The 16546-nt window shown below is 35.0% G+C and overlaps 3 protein-coding genes across 3 annotated transcripts; all 3 read right to left on the bottom strand.

The window, feature by feature from the left end:
• Positions 1-3818: 3818 nt before the first annotated feature.
• EAF02_002570 (uncharacterized protein) lies at positions 3819-4391 on the bottom strand (the record flags this gene model as incomplete). The annotated part of the gene is made up of 1 exon (XM_038898618.1): positions 3819-4391. One exon carries the CDS (start codon positions 4389-4391, stop codon positions 3819-3821), a length of 573 nt encoding a protein of 190 aa, XP_038760906.1.
• Positions 4392-6428: 2037 nt separating this feature from the next.
• On the bottom strand, positions 6429-7734 carry EAF02_002569 (uncharacterized protein; the record flags this gene model as incomplete). Its single annotated transcript, XM_038898617.1, has 2 exons — positions 6429-7675; positions 7731-7734. 2 exons carry the CDS (start codon positions 7732-7734, stop codon positions 6429-6431), a joined length of 1251 nt encoding a protein of 416 aa, XP_038760905.1.
• Positions 7735-15118: 7384 nt separating this feature from the next.
• On the bottom strand, positions 15119-16358 carry EAF02_002568 (uncharacterized protein; the record flags this gene model as incomplete). Its single annotated transcript, XM_038898616.1, has 3 exons — positions 15918-16358; positions 15593-15854; positions 15119-15543 (listed from the first exon to the last, which is right to left on the bottom strand). Exons 1-3 carry the CDS (start codon positions 16146-16148, stop codon positions 15119-15121), a joined length of 918 nt encoding a protein of 305 aa, XP_038760904.1. The 5' UTR covers positions 16149-16358.
• Between the last annotated feature and the right edge of the window lie 188 nt (positions 16359-16546).

Raw genomic sequence — 16546 nt, 5'->3', positions numbered from 1 at the left:
TGGAGCGGGTAGTTTAGTAACAAAGATAGTGAATACCGAGGAGATTTGTTGTAGAAGAGCTTTGTTAATAAATGCATAGCTATTAGCTCTGGAGTCAATAAGAGCTTGAACTTGAAAAGCAATTCCTTACTTCGAAATCGTATAAGGAATAATTATATGAGGATCTTTTATTAGCTTTCGTAGATCAAGATATCTCATATCTCTTAGATACTCTAAAAAGGAGACTTTTCCTAGAGTTTGTCTTTTGAAGACTTTGTATTTATTACTTCTTCTTTCTAAACGAAATCCACTAACTGTTAGATATCGGAAAAGTTATCGATAGATTCGCCAAAAAGTTCATCAGCATCAATAATCTCTTGAATTCAGGAATCGGATTGAGCTGGAATCGAATTTCTCGCTGGACCATTAGATTTCCAAGATTGGGAATTATGATAAGGATTATTCGAAATAAAAATTGTATTAGATTGGTGATTCAATAATAAGCAAGATGGAACGGTATTCGCAGAATATTGTGGGATCTCTTGACTAGTCTTAGATGTAGAGCGTGATTGTTGTGAAGTAGTCGTATGATTGCTAGCAGGGTTCGATTGGGTAGCCGACGCGGTTGCATATTCCCTAGCTTTAATAGATCGGTAATTCACATTATGAATTTGAAGGAGAGCTGTATAATCATTAACACTTCAAAAACTAGTGAACTCCGTAACATAAGTATATGCTAATCTGATATTAATTCGGTTCCGAAGGCTATTGAGAAGAATAAAGCTATCTTGAATTCCGGCAATATTAGCTAATTATCGAAATTTTTGATAGAATTCCCAAATAACTGATTTGCGCCTTGTCTTAATATTTCATATTGATCTAATATCACTTGTTGCTCGGTCGGATTAGTAATAATTTATACAGCGGCTTCAATTAATCCTTATACATTATATTCGGAAGATGGATCAAGAAGTAGGGGCTGCAAGTGATTACGAGCTATGCCTTCGATATTAGCGATAATGTAAATCCTACATTGCCTTTCGCTAATAAAAGTATATACATATTGTTCCAGGTTATATTCAATCAGATATTTCCATAGTTTTGGACTTCAAGGCTTTGCTATCCGAAAGCTTTTTTGTAAAATGGGGGATCTTCTTTATTCTATAGAGAGTAAAGAAAGTTGTGCCTTGCTTATCAAATGTGGATTGTTGAGGAAAAATCGAATCAGGAATAAGATGAGTATCCTTTTTATGTGAAAGATATATAATAGCTTCCGTAAAATCCACAGGTTCAATTATATCAGGACTGACTGATATGAGGCTTTCTAGAAAGCAGGGGATCGATTCCAAGAGTTATTCTTAGAAAGGTGAGAGGTACGAATATTGTTGATTTCCAATCTCAATTCAGCAATAGTAGCATTTTGCTGAGTGATAAGATTGAGAAGATTATTGGTTCAGGCAGGAGGCTCTTCTTTATCTGGTTCTTTGCCTTTTTGTAGCATAATCATTCCAGAAGTAAGGGAATCCGAATCTTCTTCGTTATCGTCGAGAGCAACAAATTGATTTGAGGTTGAAATGGAAGAGCTAGCTTTTGCTTGAGGAGGAGGAGTATACAGTAGTTCTTTGCTTTGAAAGACTATGATTATACTAGATTCTTCGGAATCGTGAAGAAAAGCTTGAATACACTTCTTTGCGACTCTTTTCGATTTTCTTGAAGAATTGATATGAGGATTAGGGGATTATTATTGGTTAACTATTCTTCAGAGACATTTCCTTGTTTTTCTGGTATAGGTTCTTCTAGTTCACGCAATGTTGATGCTTGGGTGGCCTAGGAAAAGGTGAGATATTATTTGGTATGCCGTTTACCGGTAGAGACTTGTATAGGTGAGTTTTAGATAATGTAAAGGACTGTTATAAAAGGATTCAATTCTATTTTAGAATCTAAAACTAAAGAAGGAAGAAAAGAATAAGAAGAGAACTGTAAGGGCTCCGGACTATATACATCAATGAGTCACGTGCTAGGCTAAGGTCCTAGAAGCTAAGTGACTGAGAAAGGAACCTGAAAGGGACTGAATCGTCACAATTGAAATGAAGAAGATAATGCTTTTTCTCAATATATTTGTTTAATTATATTTCAAAAGTTGTTATTGATTATACAAGAAAGATTGAGAAAATTTATTGTATTTGTTATTTTAATATTATTAGACTTAATATTTTATTAAATTTAATATTGTATTTAGTAAATATATTTATTTGAATTAATATATATTAAACTTAATATTGTATTCAGTAAATATTATACTAGATCTAATATATTTAATATATTGATTTAATATCAAATTTTTTTTTGATCCGAATGAGCCCTTATTCTACTTTTGTAATATTAATGATAGATCCATCAGATCCTCGATGTTTTAAGCCAAGCTGCCCTCGAGCTAGGTACTGAGGAGGATAGTGTCACGTGAGCGTGTTTACAATTAATATATACGAATGAGCCTAAAAGACAGAACCTTGTTCTCCTAAGCCTATCAGATGTGGTGGTCTACTATTGCAACCGCAGGCGGAACGGCTGAAGTCGGACATGCCATTAACAATGGATGCACTCAGGATGCGACGTCAACATAATTCATTTACTAATTAGAAACACGCTTTGTCCAAAAGTTTTATTTTGGTATTCTATGGTGTGCAACGTACAAGAAAACTCTATATTTGTTGCCGAGAACAAGGTGGAAAGAGCTCAGGAGAGCGCCTCGCTAGCAAAATTGCCGAGGTGAGCAAACAACAAAATGACTTGAATTTTTATTGTCTAGGAATTCTAGTTCATCACGACAACTTTACATTTCTCCTTCGTTTGGGGTTGATCTTTCGATCTCTACAAGGAGGAAGATCACCCACCAGAGCTTAGTGCAAACTGCGATCAATTGATTTGCTCAAGTACAGCTGGCCTCCATCGTTGGTTGTCCTCAATCATTTGTTTCCTAATCATAATACTAACTGCAATCCCAAGTCACTGGCACTCTTGACCCCAAAGTAGCTTAATACCAATAATCTACCATGTAGATCTCTACACTCCCAGTTTAGTACCCTAAAAGCTGCGATTCTTTATTGTCGGTCATGATGGAACAACTGCCAGCACACATGCACTTCGGTACGATCGAAGGAAAAGCAACTTGCCCTTCAGTGCCTTCTAACATATGATGGAAAGAATTTAAGAAGCTTCTAGTGTAGTCATTCATGCTCTATACCGAGTTATTCTCACGATCTAGTGATTACTTCAGATTTGGTCTGGTGTGGCTTTCTTCAGTACACTGGGTTATGGCAGAGCAACTGCTTGCTGGAAATCTCAAAACTATCTGGAATGATGGCTGTCAATTATATCGTTGGATTTTATCAGATGTAAAGTACTCTGAGACTGATTCGTTAGATGGGATGCATGTTACTGGAAATGATCATCGCACTGGTTTCAAGAGGATGAGAAAGAAATCAAGTCACAATGTCTATTGAGAATATCACCTTGGAATTTCTTTTACAGCGAGATACTTCAGACTATCCACACCAAAGCAGCCAATCAATTTTTCCTCTTCAGAAAATTCATGCGAATAGATACTAAATACTAGTATCTCAAATTCAGTACGGCAACTGATAAACTAGCTCGATCATTCCTGTGATCTTCCAGTGAAAAGCAACGCATTGTTAAAACACAATTTTTGACCCATTCATACCAGATGATAGCACCATTTTCCTATCATGAAGTTGCTCACTCCTTATCGTCCTTTTCGGTCGAGTCTCCATAAGAAATGAGTGAAGGATCTACTCTAAAGCCTTTCTCCGCCAGCTCTTTTAAAATTTCGCACAAGCTTTCGATGACTCTTGATCAAGAACTGCCAAATGCTTCTGATCATAAACTTCCTGGACTATGTCATAGTTGGGGGTATTTTGTTCCTGTTCCGCAAGAGAGGTTTCATTTATCCAAGGTTTCGTCCATCCGAGTCGTTCATCTACCTTGAATCTCCTTTTGATTTTCTTTCCAGTCAAGGTCATCTTTACCTGGTGGATGACTTCTGCAAAGCTCATTCCACGCTTCCATACCTTTTCCTTAATCCAACAATTATCATGATCATATTCGAAGGCCTTGTCAAAAGCTTTAAGAATATTGACACCTTCATCAGCCATTTGCGTGAGTAACATCTCTTCCTCTCCCTCAACCCAGCCAGGACACGTGGTGCCGCCCATATGCCATGTATGCGCTTTGTAACATCTGGCAGCTCGATGTAATACTTCGATGTGAAGGAACTTGTGTGTGTCAGGGATTTCGCTAAGAGGGATCTTATTAGATGGACAGAACCGCGCCAAATACGTAAGTTTATTGAATTCAGGAAAAACGCCACAATAGAAGAGCCTCAAGATACACATCTTGTTTCGTTGGATATGGATGATGTTGGCTAGCAAGTATCGTCTTCTCGATGGTCTAGCAACCAGTGCACTAATGCCATTAGTCCTTTACTATCCTCGATGGCGTGATACATACAGTATTATTATCAGGACAGATTAGCTGAACCTATCCCAGAGTTTCCATGTTCTGAATCTGTATATCGAGTATGACCGACTTAGTGGTTAATCAAAGGTATTCCCACGCAGATCAAAAGGATATATAACAATTCTTCCCGTAGTTAGGTGGGAAAACTTTTGACTTCCCGTGCGTTGAACGATGTTGGTGAATCTTGAGAATCATACCACAAGGACTATTATGACTTTGACTAAGCTGAGATGAAATTGATGTTTCAATGTACGTGCTCGAGTCAAATGCCCTTGGAACCACTCATGAAGTTACTATCTTTACTTTTGGGTTGAAATATTTTGTATGACGAAACCGTAGTCATATGGGAAACATGTTTTTTCATAACAGAATGATTGATTTAGAATCATGCATTATGATTATAAGCGTGAGAAAATGCCGATTTCAGAATTTGGCTTGGTCTACCCAAAATGACAAGTGGATACCAAAAGGTCAAATCAATATTTCTGAAACGGTATTTAGGATTAATTGTAATTCATTGTGCCGAATGAAATAGACTGTGGTACTCCATATTTGACATAGCCTAGATCAACTTTATGCCAATCCATGTAAAGTTCAAATTTCAATGATCCCAAATTGAACCGCAATCTCTTCAATTCTGCACCCAACCATGCCTATCAAGTCTCCTTCATATCTGTGTATGTAATGTCGCCTATAGAAAAGAGGCCCCGTTGTGGCTTTATCACATATCTCTCCACTGCACCCTATATTAGCAGGGCGTCATGAATCTTTCCTGTGCTCTCTCTTGCGCTTTTTTCCGCTACTATCTCTCCCAACTCCATTATTTCCGCTTTGTCTCCGACCGGTTTCGCCCCCTCTCTCATCCTCTAATAGGGATGCGAAGACTCAACACCTGTACGCGGTGCATCCTACGAACCTCCAGCTCTCTCTTGAGAGTCTGTAGAGCTAAGATTGAGTCGCAGATGGAATTGGAAGAATTGGAAGGAGAGAGGTATCAGAGATATAGCGAAGGATTATATTACGATTTTACAATAACAATATCTATGAAGAGTTGAATACCAGCTTTAGATGCGGATACAAAGGTTACAGAAACCCCGGTTAGATTCAACATCTATTATCGATTATTACTTTATAGAAATAAGATATGTAGTAGATCTCTTTTCTTTAAAAGAGTCTTTTTGATATAGAGCTTACCATCGCTCTACTCATACTACAATCCCTTTTTTTATATCCTTTGGCTTTCAGTTATTCGAATATTACAACAACACAATATAGAGAATGCTATTACTTTCAAATTAATACTATACTCTGGGCATCAATACAATATAACATTTTTCCTTTTAATTTTCAAATTTTCGAATTTTCCGAATTGATTTGTGTATAGGCTTAGAGCTCAGCTTTGTCCTATTATTGTCAATAGTTTCGACTATACACATTTAATAAAAACTAGAGAATATCAAGCTTATAAAAATATATAAGAAGCTAGTTTAAAAGAAATAAAGATAGAGAAGAGTAGTGCCTTCTACTGCTACCTCACTAGCAAGAGAACACTTTGCTATATTGAAGGCAACTCAGAAGGGGATAACTCTTGTCTTTTATAGAAAGGGAGGAATAGCAAATTGGATTTAGGATTTTAAAAAAAGAGAAATTGAATATTGGGATATTTTAATTGGATTAGGGGAGGGGAAGAGTCAGGAAGGAAGTGTTTCAGAGGATGAAGATAATTATCTCTATTTGTATTCCGAATAGAGATCGGGCTTAGTTCCCCAGCATTCGTTTTTACTCCCCCAAATTGAATATATCTACTGTAGATATCCAATAGTATTTGCTAGGCCCCTATAGCCTAGCCGTCCTAAATAGTCATGGACTGAAAAAGGACGTTAATAAAATCAATCAATCAATCAATCAATCAATCAATCATCCTCTAATATTTCCCCGTCCTCCTTCAAACTACTCTTCTCCCCTCGGTCTTCTTTCGCCCTCCCTTTATCCTGCAATGTTACATCAACACCGCTTCCACTGCCATCTCCATTACCCACGTTTCTTATCTCTTTCTTTCCATCAGACTCTTTATCCCGGACCCTTCGCTTCTTCTTCGCTGGGCCCTGCTTGCTGCCTTTCGACAGCTGTAATGTAGACCCCGTGATCTCAGCAACTTTATTGATCATGGGAGGAGGAATTATCTTCAACCCAAGTTGTGGGCATGATTTCGACAGCGAAGTGGAGTTCAAGCTGTGTGCAAATGAACTTATCATCAAGCGGGGAGCCATACCTAACGGAATTCGAGGACCAGTTGGAGGAGCTCTGTCTAAACCCAAGGATCTTTGAATTTCTGCGCGATGCAAAGCCGCACTTTGTACAGCGGCTCGTTGCGCATTAAGTTGCTTTTGGACGAAAGCCTGTTGATCAGGCAGAATTTTGGGCACTTGATCTTGAACAGCTGGATGTTGGGTTCGAGCTTCCTTCGAAAATTTGGCACTTCGCTCTGTTACTTGAACTGAAAGTTTTGATGGAGCTTTCTTTTCTTGAACTACACGTTGTGCTTGAATTTCCCGAGTCTGCAACAATTTGCGTTGCAGTGTAGAAGATTTGAGTGAGTCAGTCAATAATTCGGCATTTTGATTAGTAAGTTTATTTTGAAGTGGGATTTTACCAATGGAAAAGGCTTGAGACATTAATTTGGGAAGACGGTCAGTGATAGTATGGGGATTTACTTGAACACGATCGCCGAGCTTCTCAGAAGATGTAATAGCCACTGAGTAATCTATCTCTGTATTTTGTTCCACTCTGGTCAGCGTATCAGAAGCACTAGCTCCATCATCCGAAACACCCTCCATAAAAACATCATTCGTCTCTGTGGATAGTTTTCGGAAGGAATAACCTGTGGTAGCTGGCTGAAAGCTAACACTCTTGCCACGAAGCTCCATCTTCTCTGATACTAGAACTGGTGAGTTGTGCACTCTTTCAAGCTCCTTGGAGTCATGTTCTTTTTGCAAATGTTCGTAGAACTTATAGCTGTGGTTGTGCTCATTGTATTTCCGACGAAGTTTCTCATCCTTCAGTATCATGTAAGAGATTAGCTTCTGGTTCCATTCGGAGCGCACCTTGTCCATAGCCTTCTGATTTTTGGCCTGTCTGAGATTACGGATGTAGTCATGACCTAAAACTCGCTTAGTACCCTATCGTCTGTAAAAGAGTGATCGCTATCTTCTCACCCATACTTCGCAAAAGGCTCCCCAAATGATGTCTACTGATGACTCCATTCCACGATGAGCTCTTCTTTGTGTCATTAGCGCCCAGATCATGATAATAGTTTATATCATAGTTTATGTCTTTCTCCTCGACTGATTGATTGATTGATTGATTTCATTTACGTCCACGTTCAGTCTAAGACTATATAGGACGGCTAAGCCTCTAGAGGCTCTAGCAGGTAACTTTTTATTCTACAAAGATGGATATATTCGATTTAGGGAAGTGAAAACAAATGTTGGGGACTAGTGTTTGCTTATTATACACATTGCATATAATAAGGAAAGGAAAATATAATACTCAAGAAATTAGCAAGAAACTCCTCTCTTCTTTTTCTTTTTCTTCAATTATTATTCTTTCTATTTCTATAATAACTCTTTTTCTCTTTATTATTATATCTTTTTCTTTTTTTATTATCTCTCTTTCTTCTATTTCGTTTTGTATCAAAGCTTTAGCTAGATATTATGCCCTTATAGTTATTTTGATAATATTGATGAATTTGATGACTAACTCGATATCAATTTTGATATGAAGTAGGAATTGTATAGTGATTTTGAATAAAGATATCTCCTTAAAGATTTCTTTTTTTTTAGTTTTATATATGGAGCAGCTAATAAGGAGATATTATAGTGTCTCGATATTATTATATATATATTTGTTATTGGAAAGTTTAAAGCGATATAAATAGGATTTGATATATCTATAACCTAATTTGAATTGAAAGAATGTGCTAGTAGTGTTTCAATTGGTTCTGCTTAATAACTTGATTTTCGAGCCTATTTTCTAAGAAAATAGTTTCGAGTAAGTTGATAGAGATTGGTTTGATTTGAGTTGTATTGATTGAGGGTATTAAGCTATTAATCTGAAGTATATTCCTTAACAATTATATTTAATAGTCCAAAGCTTGTTTTGTTTGAGATGGATTGTATTGTGGTTGCTTCCTTGGCTAGCTTATTTGCTAGCTCATTTCCTTCAACTGAGGTATGACTAGGAACTCAATTTAGCGAGATTTCGGCTTCTTTTGCTTTGATAACCTTTGCTGCTTTGATTGCTCTTATTTAATAGGCTTGTTCTGGATGATTTGAAGGAGTTTTTAGATGGTATAAATTAGCTTGATTGTTTGAATAGATTTTGAACTTTTGATTACTGTAAGTAATGGAATTAGTATATTTGATAGCTTTTGTAATTCTAAAAAGCTTTTTATTATATATTAATTGATTAGTATCAATATTGCTTTGCTCTTAATATAGAATTTGATTATTTGATTGTATAGCTATTATGCCTATTCTGATACCAATTCCCTTTTCAGTGGAGGAGGTATTAGTATAATATAGGTAGTATCCTTATCCCTGTATTTGAAGATAATATTATGAAGAATAATAGTATCTTTTTTAACGAATTGCTAATATTGATTTTGAAGGGGATATCTCTTTTTTATAAAGGGAAGTTAAAGTGAATGATTTTTTAAGTGAGGAAGGATTGAAGTTCTGGTTTATCGATTTTCTGATTTTATTTAGTTGAATAGATTTATATTATTTTCTTTAAGGTATAGGGATTATTTCTAAATCGGCTTGATATTGAGCTGAAGTTTCTTTTTCAATATTGATTGGATATTTTGATAATGATTTAGTTAATCGAAAAGCATATTATCTGATATTTAATCTAATCGGATTTTGGAAGATTTTAGGCCAACTTCTACTTCCATTGAACTGATTGAAGCTGTTTTGAATACTCCTAATATCTTGTGAAGGGCTAGGTTTTGAAGTGATTGTATTATATTCTTGAAATGAGTTTAACCTTTTTATCAAATCACTAAACCATAGTCAGCTATGCTAATCATATATACTATATATAGCTATCTAAGAGCTTTAGAACTAAAGCCCTTTTCGATATTAGCTAATCGGGCCATTCAATAGAAGGCTCCTTTGGCTTGTATAATTCGAATATTAATATATTGATTGAATTTGAGGTTTGGATCGAATCATATTCCCAATCATCTAATTAGGGATTGAAATATGATTGTTTTGAAATTGGGTAGTGTGATTGGGTAGTTTTTCATTAGTTTTGATGACGAAAAGTGTATTAGCTTAGTTTTCGCCAGATCAAATTGAATAGAATTCTTTGAACTGAATTCATAGATTTGTTTTGTAGCTCTTTCTAAGATTTAATATTCTTTTTCTAAGTGAATAAATTGGTGATTAGAATAATATTATTTATATAAGAAAGAAACTTTACTGAATTGAATAGGAAGAGGTTCCTAATATATATAAGAAAAAGGATTGGGGAGATTAGACTGCCTTATGATATTCCGGTTGAAATTGGCTTGAAGGATTCGGTTTAGCTATTGAAGGATAACTTCAGCTGTCTCTACTATAGGAATAAAGTTATTCAGGAGATAAGATTTGTTGATAGTCTTAGCTTCTTATAGATATCCAATAATCGATTTCTTAAAATATAATCAAAAGCTCCCTTTATATTTATAAATAATATTAAGATCTTCTTATTAACTTACTTATTTCTTTCGATTTCTGTAATTAATAATAATATAATATCAATTGCTAATTTCTTTTGCTAACCTTTCATTTGGTTCTTATATAAAAGGTAAATAGTTTCTACTAAAAAACCTAATTGTTAAGCTAGAATCCTTTTACTAATTTTTTCAAGATAGTTTAAGAGTGTAATTACTCTATATGCTTTTAGAAGTGAATAATCAGGTTTTGAGGCTTTCTTTAGAATAGCTTTTTTGACAAAAAGACCATTGTCCTCCGCAAGGAGCCTGGCTGGTTCAGTGGTAGAGTGATCGGGTCACTCTCCTACTGTTCTACGACTTATGGCTATAGCGATCTGATCCACATGGATCCACCCTATATGCCGCCTCATAGGTTACTTTAGTATAAACCTCCTGACACAGCTCCACTGAGCTCCGACAATCTATTGCTAACCCTAATAGAGCTTTTCTATTATGGGCTGCAAAAGCGATCGATCGAATACTGAAGGGGAACTAATCCCCCCTTCAGCCACTACTACTGTGCTTATACGCCACTCCGCTATTTAGCGGAATCATTGTTCCGGCTGCTCCTCTTGAACAATTCAATAGCTGAATCCTTTGCTTTTATAGAGTACTATTATATACACACCTGTTTTTTTGAAGCAATATATCTGTATACATATTGCTCCTGCCTATATAGTTTTATAATAGGAGTAATTGTATAATCAAAGCGTTTTTCTCCACGAGTAGTAGAAAGCGCTAGGAATATAGGGCTGATCAAATGGCTCTATTTGCGAATATTATACTGACTTGTTTAGGATATATAAAAGGAACTGGGTTTACCCTATAAGGTTTTACTAATATACACATCAACACCTTTCTGTATTTGTAACTCTAGATCTAGCTATGTCTTTTATACTCCTAGGGAGGTTCTCTATAAGATGTTAATCACTATAAATAAATAAAAAAAAATAAATAAATTTAGAATAGCTTTAGTAGCTTGTTTCCAGCATTTAGAGTAATATCCAAGATTAAGAAATTTGCTGAAAAGAATAAAAAAGATTTGTAGAATTGTTTTATAAACCTTTATAATGATTTCTTGAGTGATTTCATTTAGGTTAGAAGTCTTTCCTTATATCTTGGCTAAATAAGCATTGCTTAATTCGGTTTGAGAGAGATTAAGCCATTCCTATTTCTTGAATTGTTTATACCTTTTCCATTATGATTTTGAAGTAATAGAAGAGAGTGGAAATAGAGTCGATCTAAAAGTAAAGCATTTTTCTTTGAAAGAGTTTTCTATTGAAATATCCGGTATCCTTTGATCTTGAAAGTCTTTAATATAAGCTATTGCTTTGAAAATTGTCTGTATATCCTTCTTTTCTAGAAATTCATTCTAATGATTTTTCTTTACTGTTTTAATAGCTTGAAAGTATTTATTTCTAATAATTCGATATTCTTTCTTAAAGCTAAGGTTTTTTGGGTTTGATTTACTTATTTGCTTTATATTTCCTAGCTTTTTTCGAAGATCCTTCAATTCAGGTATTTATTATAGTTTAGCTTTTTTAATTGAAATAATTTTGAGTATATACTTTTCAGTTGCTTTTTGAATAATCTTCGTAAGTTTGCTTATTGCTTGATCTAGAATTGAATAGTAATTATCTTTATCTTTCAAGAAGTTTAAGGAATCCTTTTTAATTGAAGTGATTAAGTTTAAAGTAAAAAGAATAGGGGAATATAAGGATTCCGATTTGAGTATTGATTCAAACTTTTTCCAATTTATTAGTTTAGTATTGTATTTAGCTGTCGATTTAGTATTAGGGGTAATTGGGACTTCTTTTTTTTTTAATTCGAATATTATTCCTGTATGGTCAGATCCTGTATCTGAAAGCGTTTGCTAGTTATAAATTTGAGAAGAGATTCCTTTTAATGCTAATGTTAGATCAAGGATATTTGAATTAAGAAGATTAGTTTAATAAAAGGTACTGATTCCAGGCTCATTTAAAAGAATAAGATTCTGATCTTCAAACTATTTAGTTAGTTAATTAGTATTTCCGCTTTTCTTGAAAAAAGGATCCTACTATGGGTAATGGGTATTGAAGTTATCTAAGAGGATAATATTTTGTATGATAGATATATTATACAAGCACTTTTCGATTATGAAATCATTCTTTTTAATTTGATTAGCTTTATTATATATATTAATAATTTGAAAGGTTTTGTTTTTATTTTGATAATTGAAAATTTGTATATCAGAATCTATTAGAGAATTAGAAGCTAGGTTGATTGTAGCTTAAAGAGTTTTTGATATGTATAATAGTATACATAATCGATGATTTGAATCAAATCTTGATAGTATTTGTATGAAATTGAAATGTATAATAGATTTTGAATTTGAATAATCGATTTCATTCTTGATAATCCAAGATTCTTAAATCATAATAAGATTGATGTTAAGCTCTATTACAAGCTATAGAACATTCTCTATAGCTTGTAAACTCCTGTTAAGATTTATTTGAAGAATTCGAATATTAATATAACTTATTTATTTATTTTATTTATAGTGATTAACGTCTTGTGGGGGACCTCCCTAGGGGTATGAAAGACGTGGCTAGATCTAGAGTTACAAATACAGAAAGGCGCTGATGTGTATGCTAGTAAAACCTCATAGGGTAAACCCAGTTCCTTCTATATATCCTAAACAAGCCAGTGTAATGTTTGCAAATAGGGCTGTTTGATCGGCCCTATATTCCTAGCGCTTCCTGCTACTCGTAGAGAGGAGTGCTCTGATTGTATGATTACTCTTGCTATAAAACCATATGGGCAGGAGCAGTGTGTATACAGGTATGTTGCTTCAAAGAAGCAGGTGTGTATGTGATGGTGCTTTATGGGAGTAGAGGATTCAGCTATTGGGCTGCTCGAGAGGAGTAGCCGGAATGATGGTTCCGCTGAGTAGCGAAGTGGTGCATAAGTGTAGTAGTAGTGGTTGGAGGGGGGATCAGTTCCCTTTCAGTATTCGATTGATCGCTTTTGCGGCCTATAATAGAAAAGCTCTATTAGGGTTAGTGGTAGATTGTCGGAGCTCAGTAAAGCTGTGTCAGGAGGTCCACACTAAGGTGGCCTATGAGGCGGCATATAGGGTGGATCCATGTGGATCAGATCGCTATAGCCATAAGTTGTAGAACAATAGGAGAGTGACCCGATCACTCTACCACTGAACATTAATATAACTTATAAATTAGTGTTATCTGCTTTTTATTAAATTGCTTGATAGATTTCGCAGGTTTTTGAATTTGCTATATGCTTTTCTTAGCAGTTCGAGTATTTGGCAATTAGGTATTAACAGAACTTTCCTTTGATATTACAGACTACACACAAATATACTGATATTATATATTTGCCCCCATAGAATCCACAAAAGGGATTCCTTCTACAATATGTATCCTAATATCCAAATCCTTGGCATTTTTGATATTGTATAGTTAATTTGGATTTGTAGAACTTTTCTACTCTTATACTAATGCTAGCAATATATAGTCGTTTCCGAATAGCTAGCTCTACTTCTGATTTTGTTGTAAAAGCAATCACTATTGCTCCTTCCCATTGATAGGCTCTTTTTGATACTGATATAAGTTAAAAAGGTATTTCTATAGACTTGAAATCCGGATTGAAGGTTTTGATTTCTTCAAGAATAAGATCCATTCCTCTTGATCCTGAGAATTCTTTTATAGGTATTTTATGAATAATAACCTTATACTATTCTTGATCTTTTTAAATCCTTTTGAATTTGATAAGGTTGCTTCAGATTGTCTTCTTTTCTAATAGAAATTGTGATGTAAAAGGAGCATTTGTAGTAATTATTATATTACTATTCAGCGATAGGGTTATTACTACTATAACCAGGCCTTTAATTCTAATTTTCTGAAATGCTTTATTTATTTGGTTTCGTATTGATATAGGCAAGAAGAAGGTAATATTCATAATCTCTGGTTTGATTAGGATTAGGTGTTTTTGAGTGATTTCAATCTTCTTGTTTATTGGAATAGGCTTAATAGCTTTTCCTTTACTAATTAGATTCCACTCTTCTTCTTTTGCTATAATTGTATAATTAGGTTTAGTTAGTATTGTAATGATTGGGATTGGATTTTTGGCTAGTATTTTAGCTTACGATTCGATCTTCTGTATAGCTGATTTGAGGTGAGTGATTTGAGATGCAATAATATTGAAGATTGTAGTAAGCTTTCCCTTTTCAATATATTCTCTGAAGATTTCAAAAAGGTTTAAAAGCTTAGATTGTTTGTTATATGATTGAATGAGAGTGAATACTAATAATATAAGATCTTTTGCTTTTAGGATTGTTTTTTTTGGTATAGTTGGTTTGTTTTGTATTTTGAGTTGTTTGTTCTAATTGCTAAGGGGTATTATAGGGTTATATTTCTTATTCTAATTGAATATATAGATAGTATTGATTGTATTTTGAGTAATGAAGAGATTACTAAATAGATTGAACTCTTTAATTCTTTTTTCAAAACTGATTGGCTGATTGGTTGATAGAATGGGGCTAGAGATTTCGAATTGGGGGTTTTCAGAAGACAGGGGAGGGCTTGAAGATATTGGAATACCTAGAATAATAATAGAATAAGTATTTGGTATAATAAAGGCTTTAGAAGAAGTTTTTATTATAACTATATCCCGAAGTATTGATGAATTATTAAGATAATTCATATTGAAAGTTATATTCTTATTTTGGAGATTTGGAATGAAAATTTTACACGAATTTTCGTATGAGTTTTGTGTTTAAAGTGTTGACGATAGTATTACAATAACTACTAGTCAGAATCATTTGGGGGTAATTGCAATCAATTTGGTTTAATAACTATAATCTAAATCGATCGCGAAAGGGTCGTATTTCGAAGAAAAAGTTTCCTTCGAAATTTGTTGTGTGTCTTTCTCCTCGACGACAATGCCTTTGGTGACACTTTTGAAGAAATCTTCGTTATATGGCTCGGGGGGGTCGTCAAAATGAGGCGCTCCTATTGAACGAACTACTTCCTCGCGAAAGGCAGCGAACTGGATTTGTGCTAGCGACTCATCCGGCTTTTTGTTTTTTCGCTCAAAGCCCTTCAGGCGCAGCTCTCTATCAATATCGTAGCTCCACTTCCTTTCGTGATCCGATAGTATAATGAATGCACGCTCGATGTTGTTCCAATTTTGTTTCATATCTTGTGATATTGTCGCTTCTTTTCCGCGCCATTTCGTTTTTCCTTCGTCGGACTCTGAATTATGAATCCGTCCTTGAAGTTGTCAGCAGAGTTTGAATAAATATCAATCATATTGACATACTCAATTCAGAGTATGCCTTCTTTATGTCCTCAATCGAGGCAGATGAATCCAACGATAATATCTCATAACAGTCCATGTCTGGATCATGAATATACCGAGCTCCATGCAAATCCTCTGCGCTGATTATACTCTGTTCAGCGTATCCCTTTTCTCTCGTATTTTTGCCTGCTTTTGGCATGGAGTTCAATCCTGTCGTAGTTTTGAGCTCTTCAAAGCCATTATTTTTAAACTCAACATCCACCTCCATAGAAGCTTCCGCGCCCTGGAATCAACAACCAGTATTAGCTTATATTATATTGTATGTTTTTATGTGACCGGTGTTTACCGTCATGTGCGCTCTAGGGTCAGATTGAGGAAAAACGCCAAATCGAGGATGAGTACCAGAGCACACAGCTTCAGCAAATCGAATGATTTTGACATATTGTTCAAACTCGAATAACTCCTGTGCTTCATACTGTTCGACTTGATAGAGCTCATAGATAGTCAAGCAGGGAGAGCCTTTCTTTGGTTCATGATAATTTGTATTGAGTCCGCTAAGCTCTTCACTCGATGCCATGGTAGAAAACAATCAAGTACAAAAATGAAGTTCTGGGAGTATAATTTGTAAAGCACAAAGCAAGTATAAAAGAGGTGCGGCAACAAAGTCGTACCAGTATTTTCACAGTTGACTGCCGCAAAAGAAAGAAGTTGATCTCAAATGTTAAAGTTTTTCAAGCCTTCCACTTTGTTTACCTAAACTGTATTAAATTGTCCCATCGGCTGATCCATGTCCGAACCTCCGAAGTGATGTCTTTCGGATAAGAAGAATCATGATCGAAGGAAGGTACGATGAGAGCCTTTTTCGTTTGTTGTTTAGGAAGGTAGGTCTTCGTGAGTTTCTTGAATGACACATGATTTTTGCCAAGGCGGATGGCTTCATAAGAGGAGGCTCAACAGGATTCCAATCACATCCAT

The sequence above is a fragment of the Botrytis sinoallii genome (assembly GCF_014898435.1).
Source record: "Botrytis sinoallii strain Bc 23 chromosome Unknown BSIN_004, whole genome shotgun sequence".
Lineage (NCBI taxonomy): Eukaryota > Fungi > Ascomycota > Leotiomycetes > Helotiales > Sclerotiniaceae > Botrytis > Botrytis sinoallii.
Note: the sequence above shows the minus strand (reverse complement) of the source record. Positions and strands in the feature narration are given on the sequence as shown.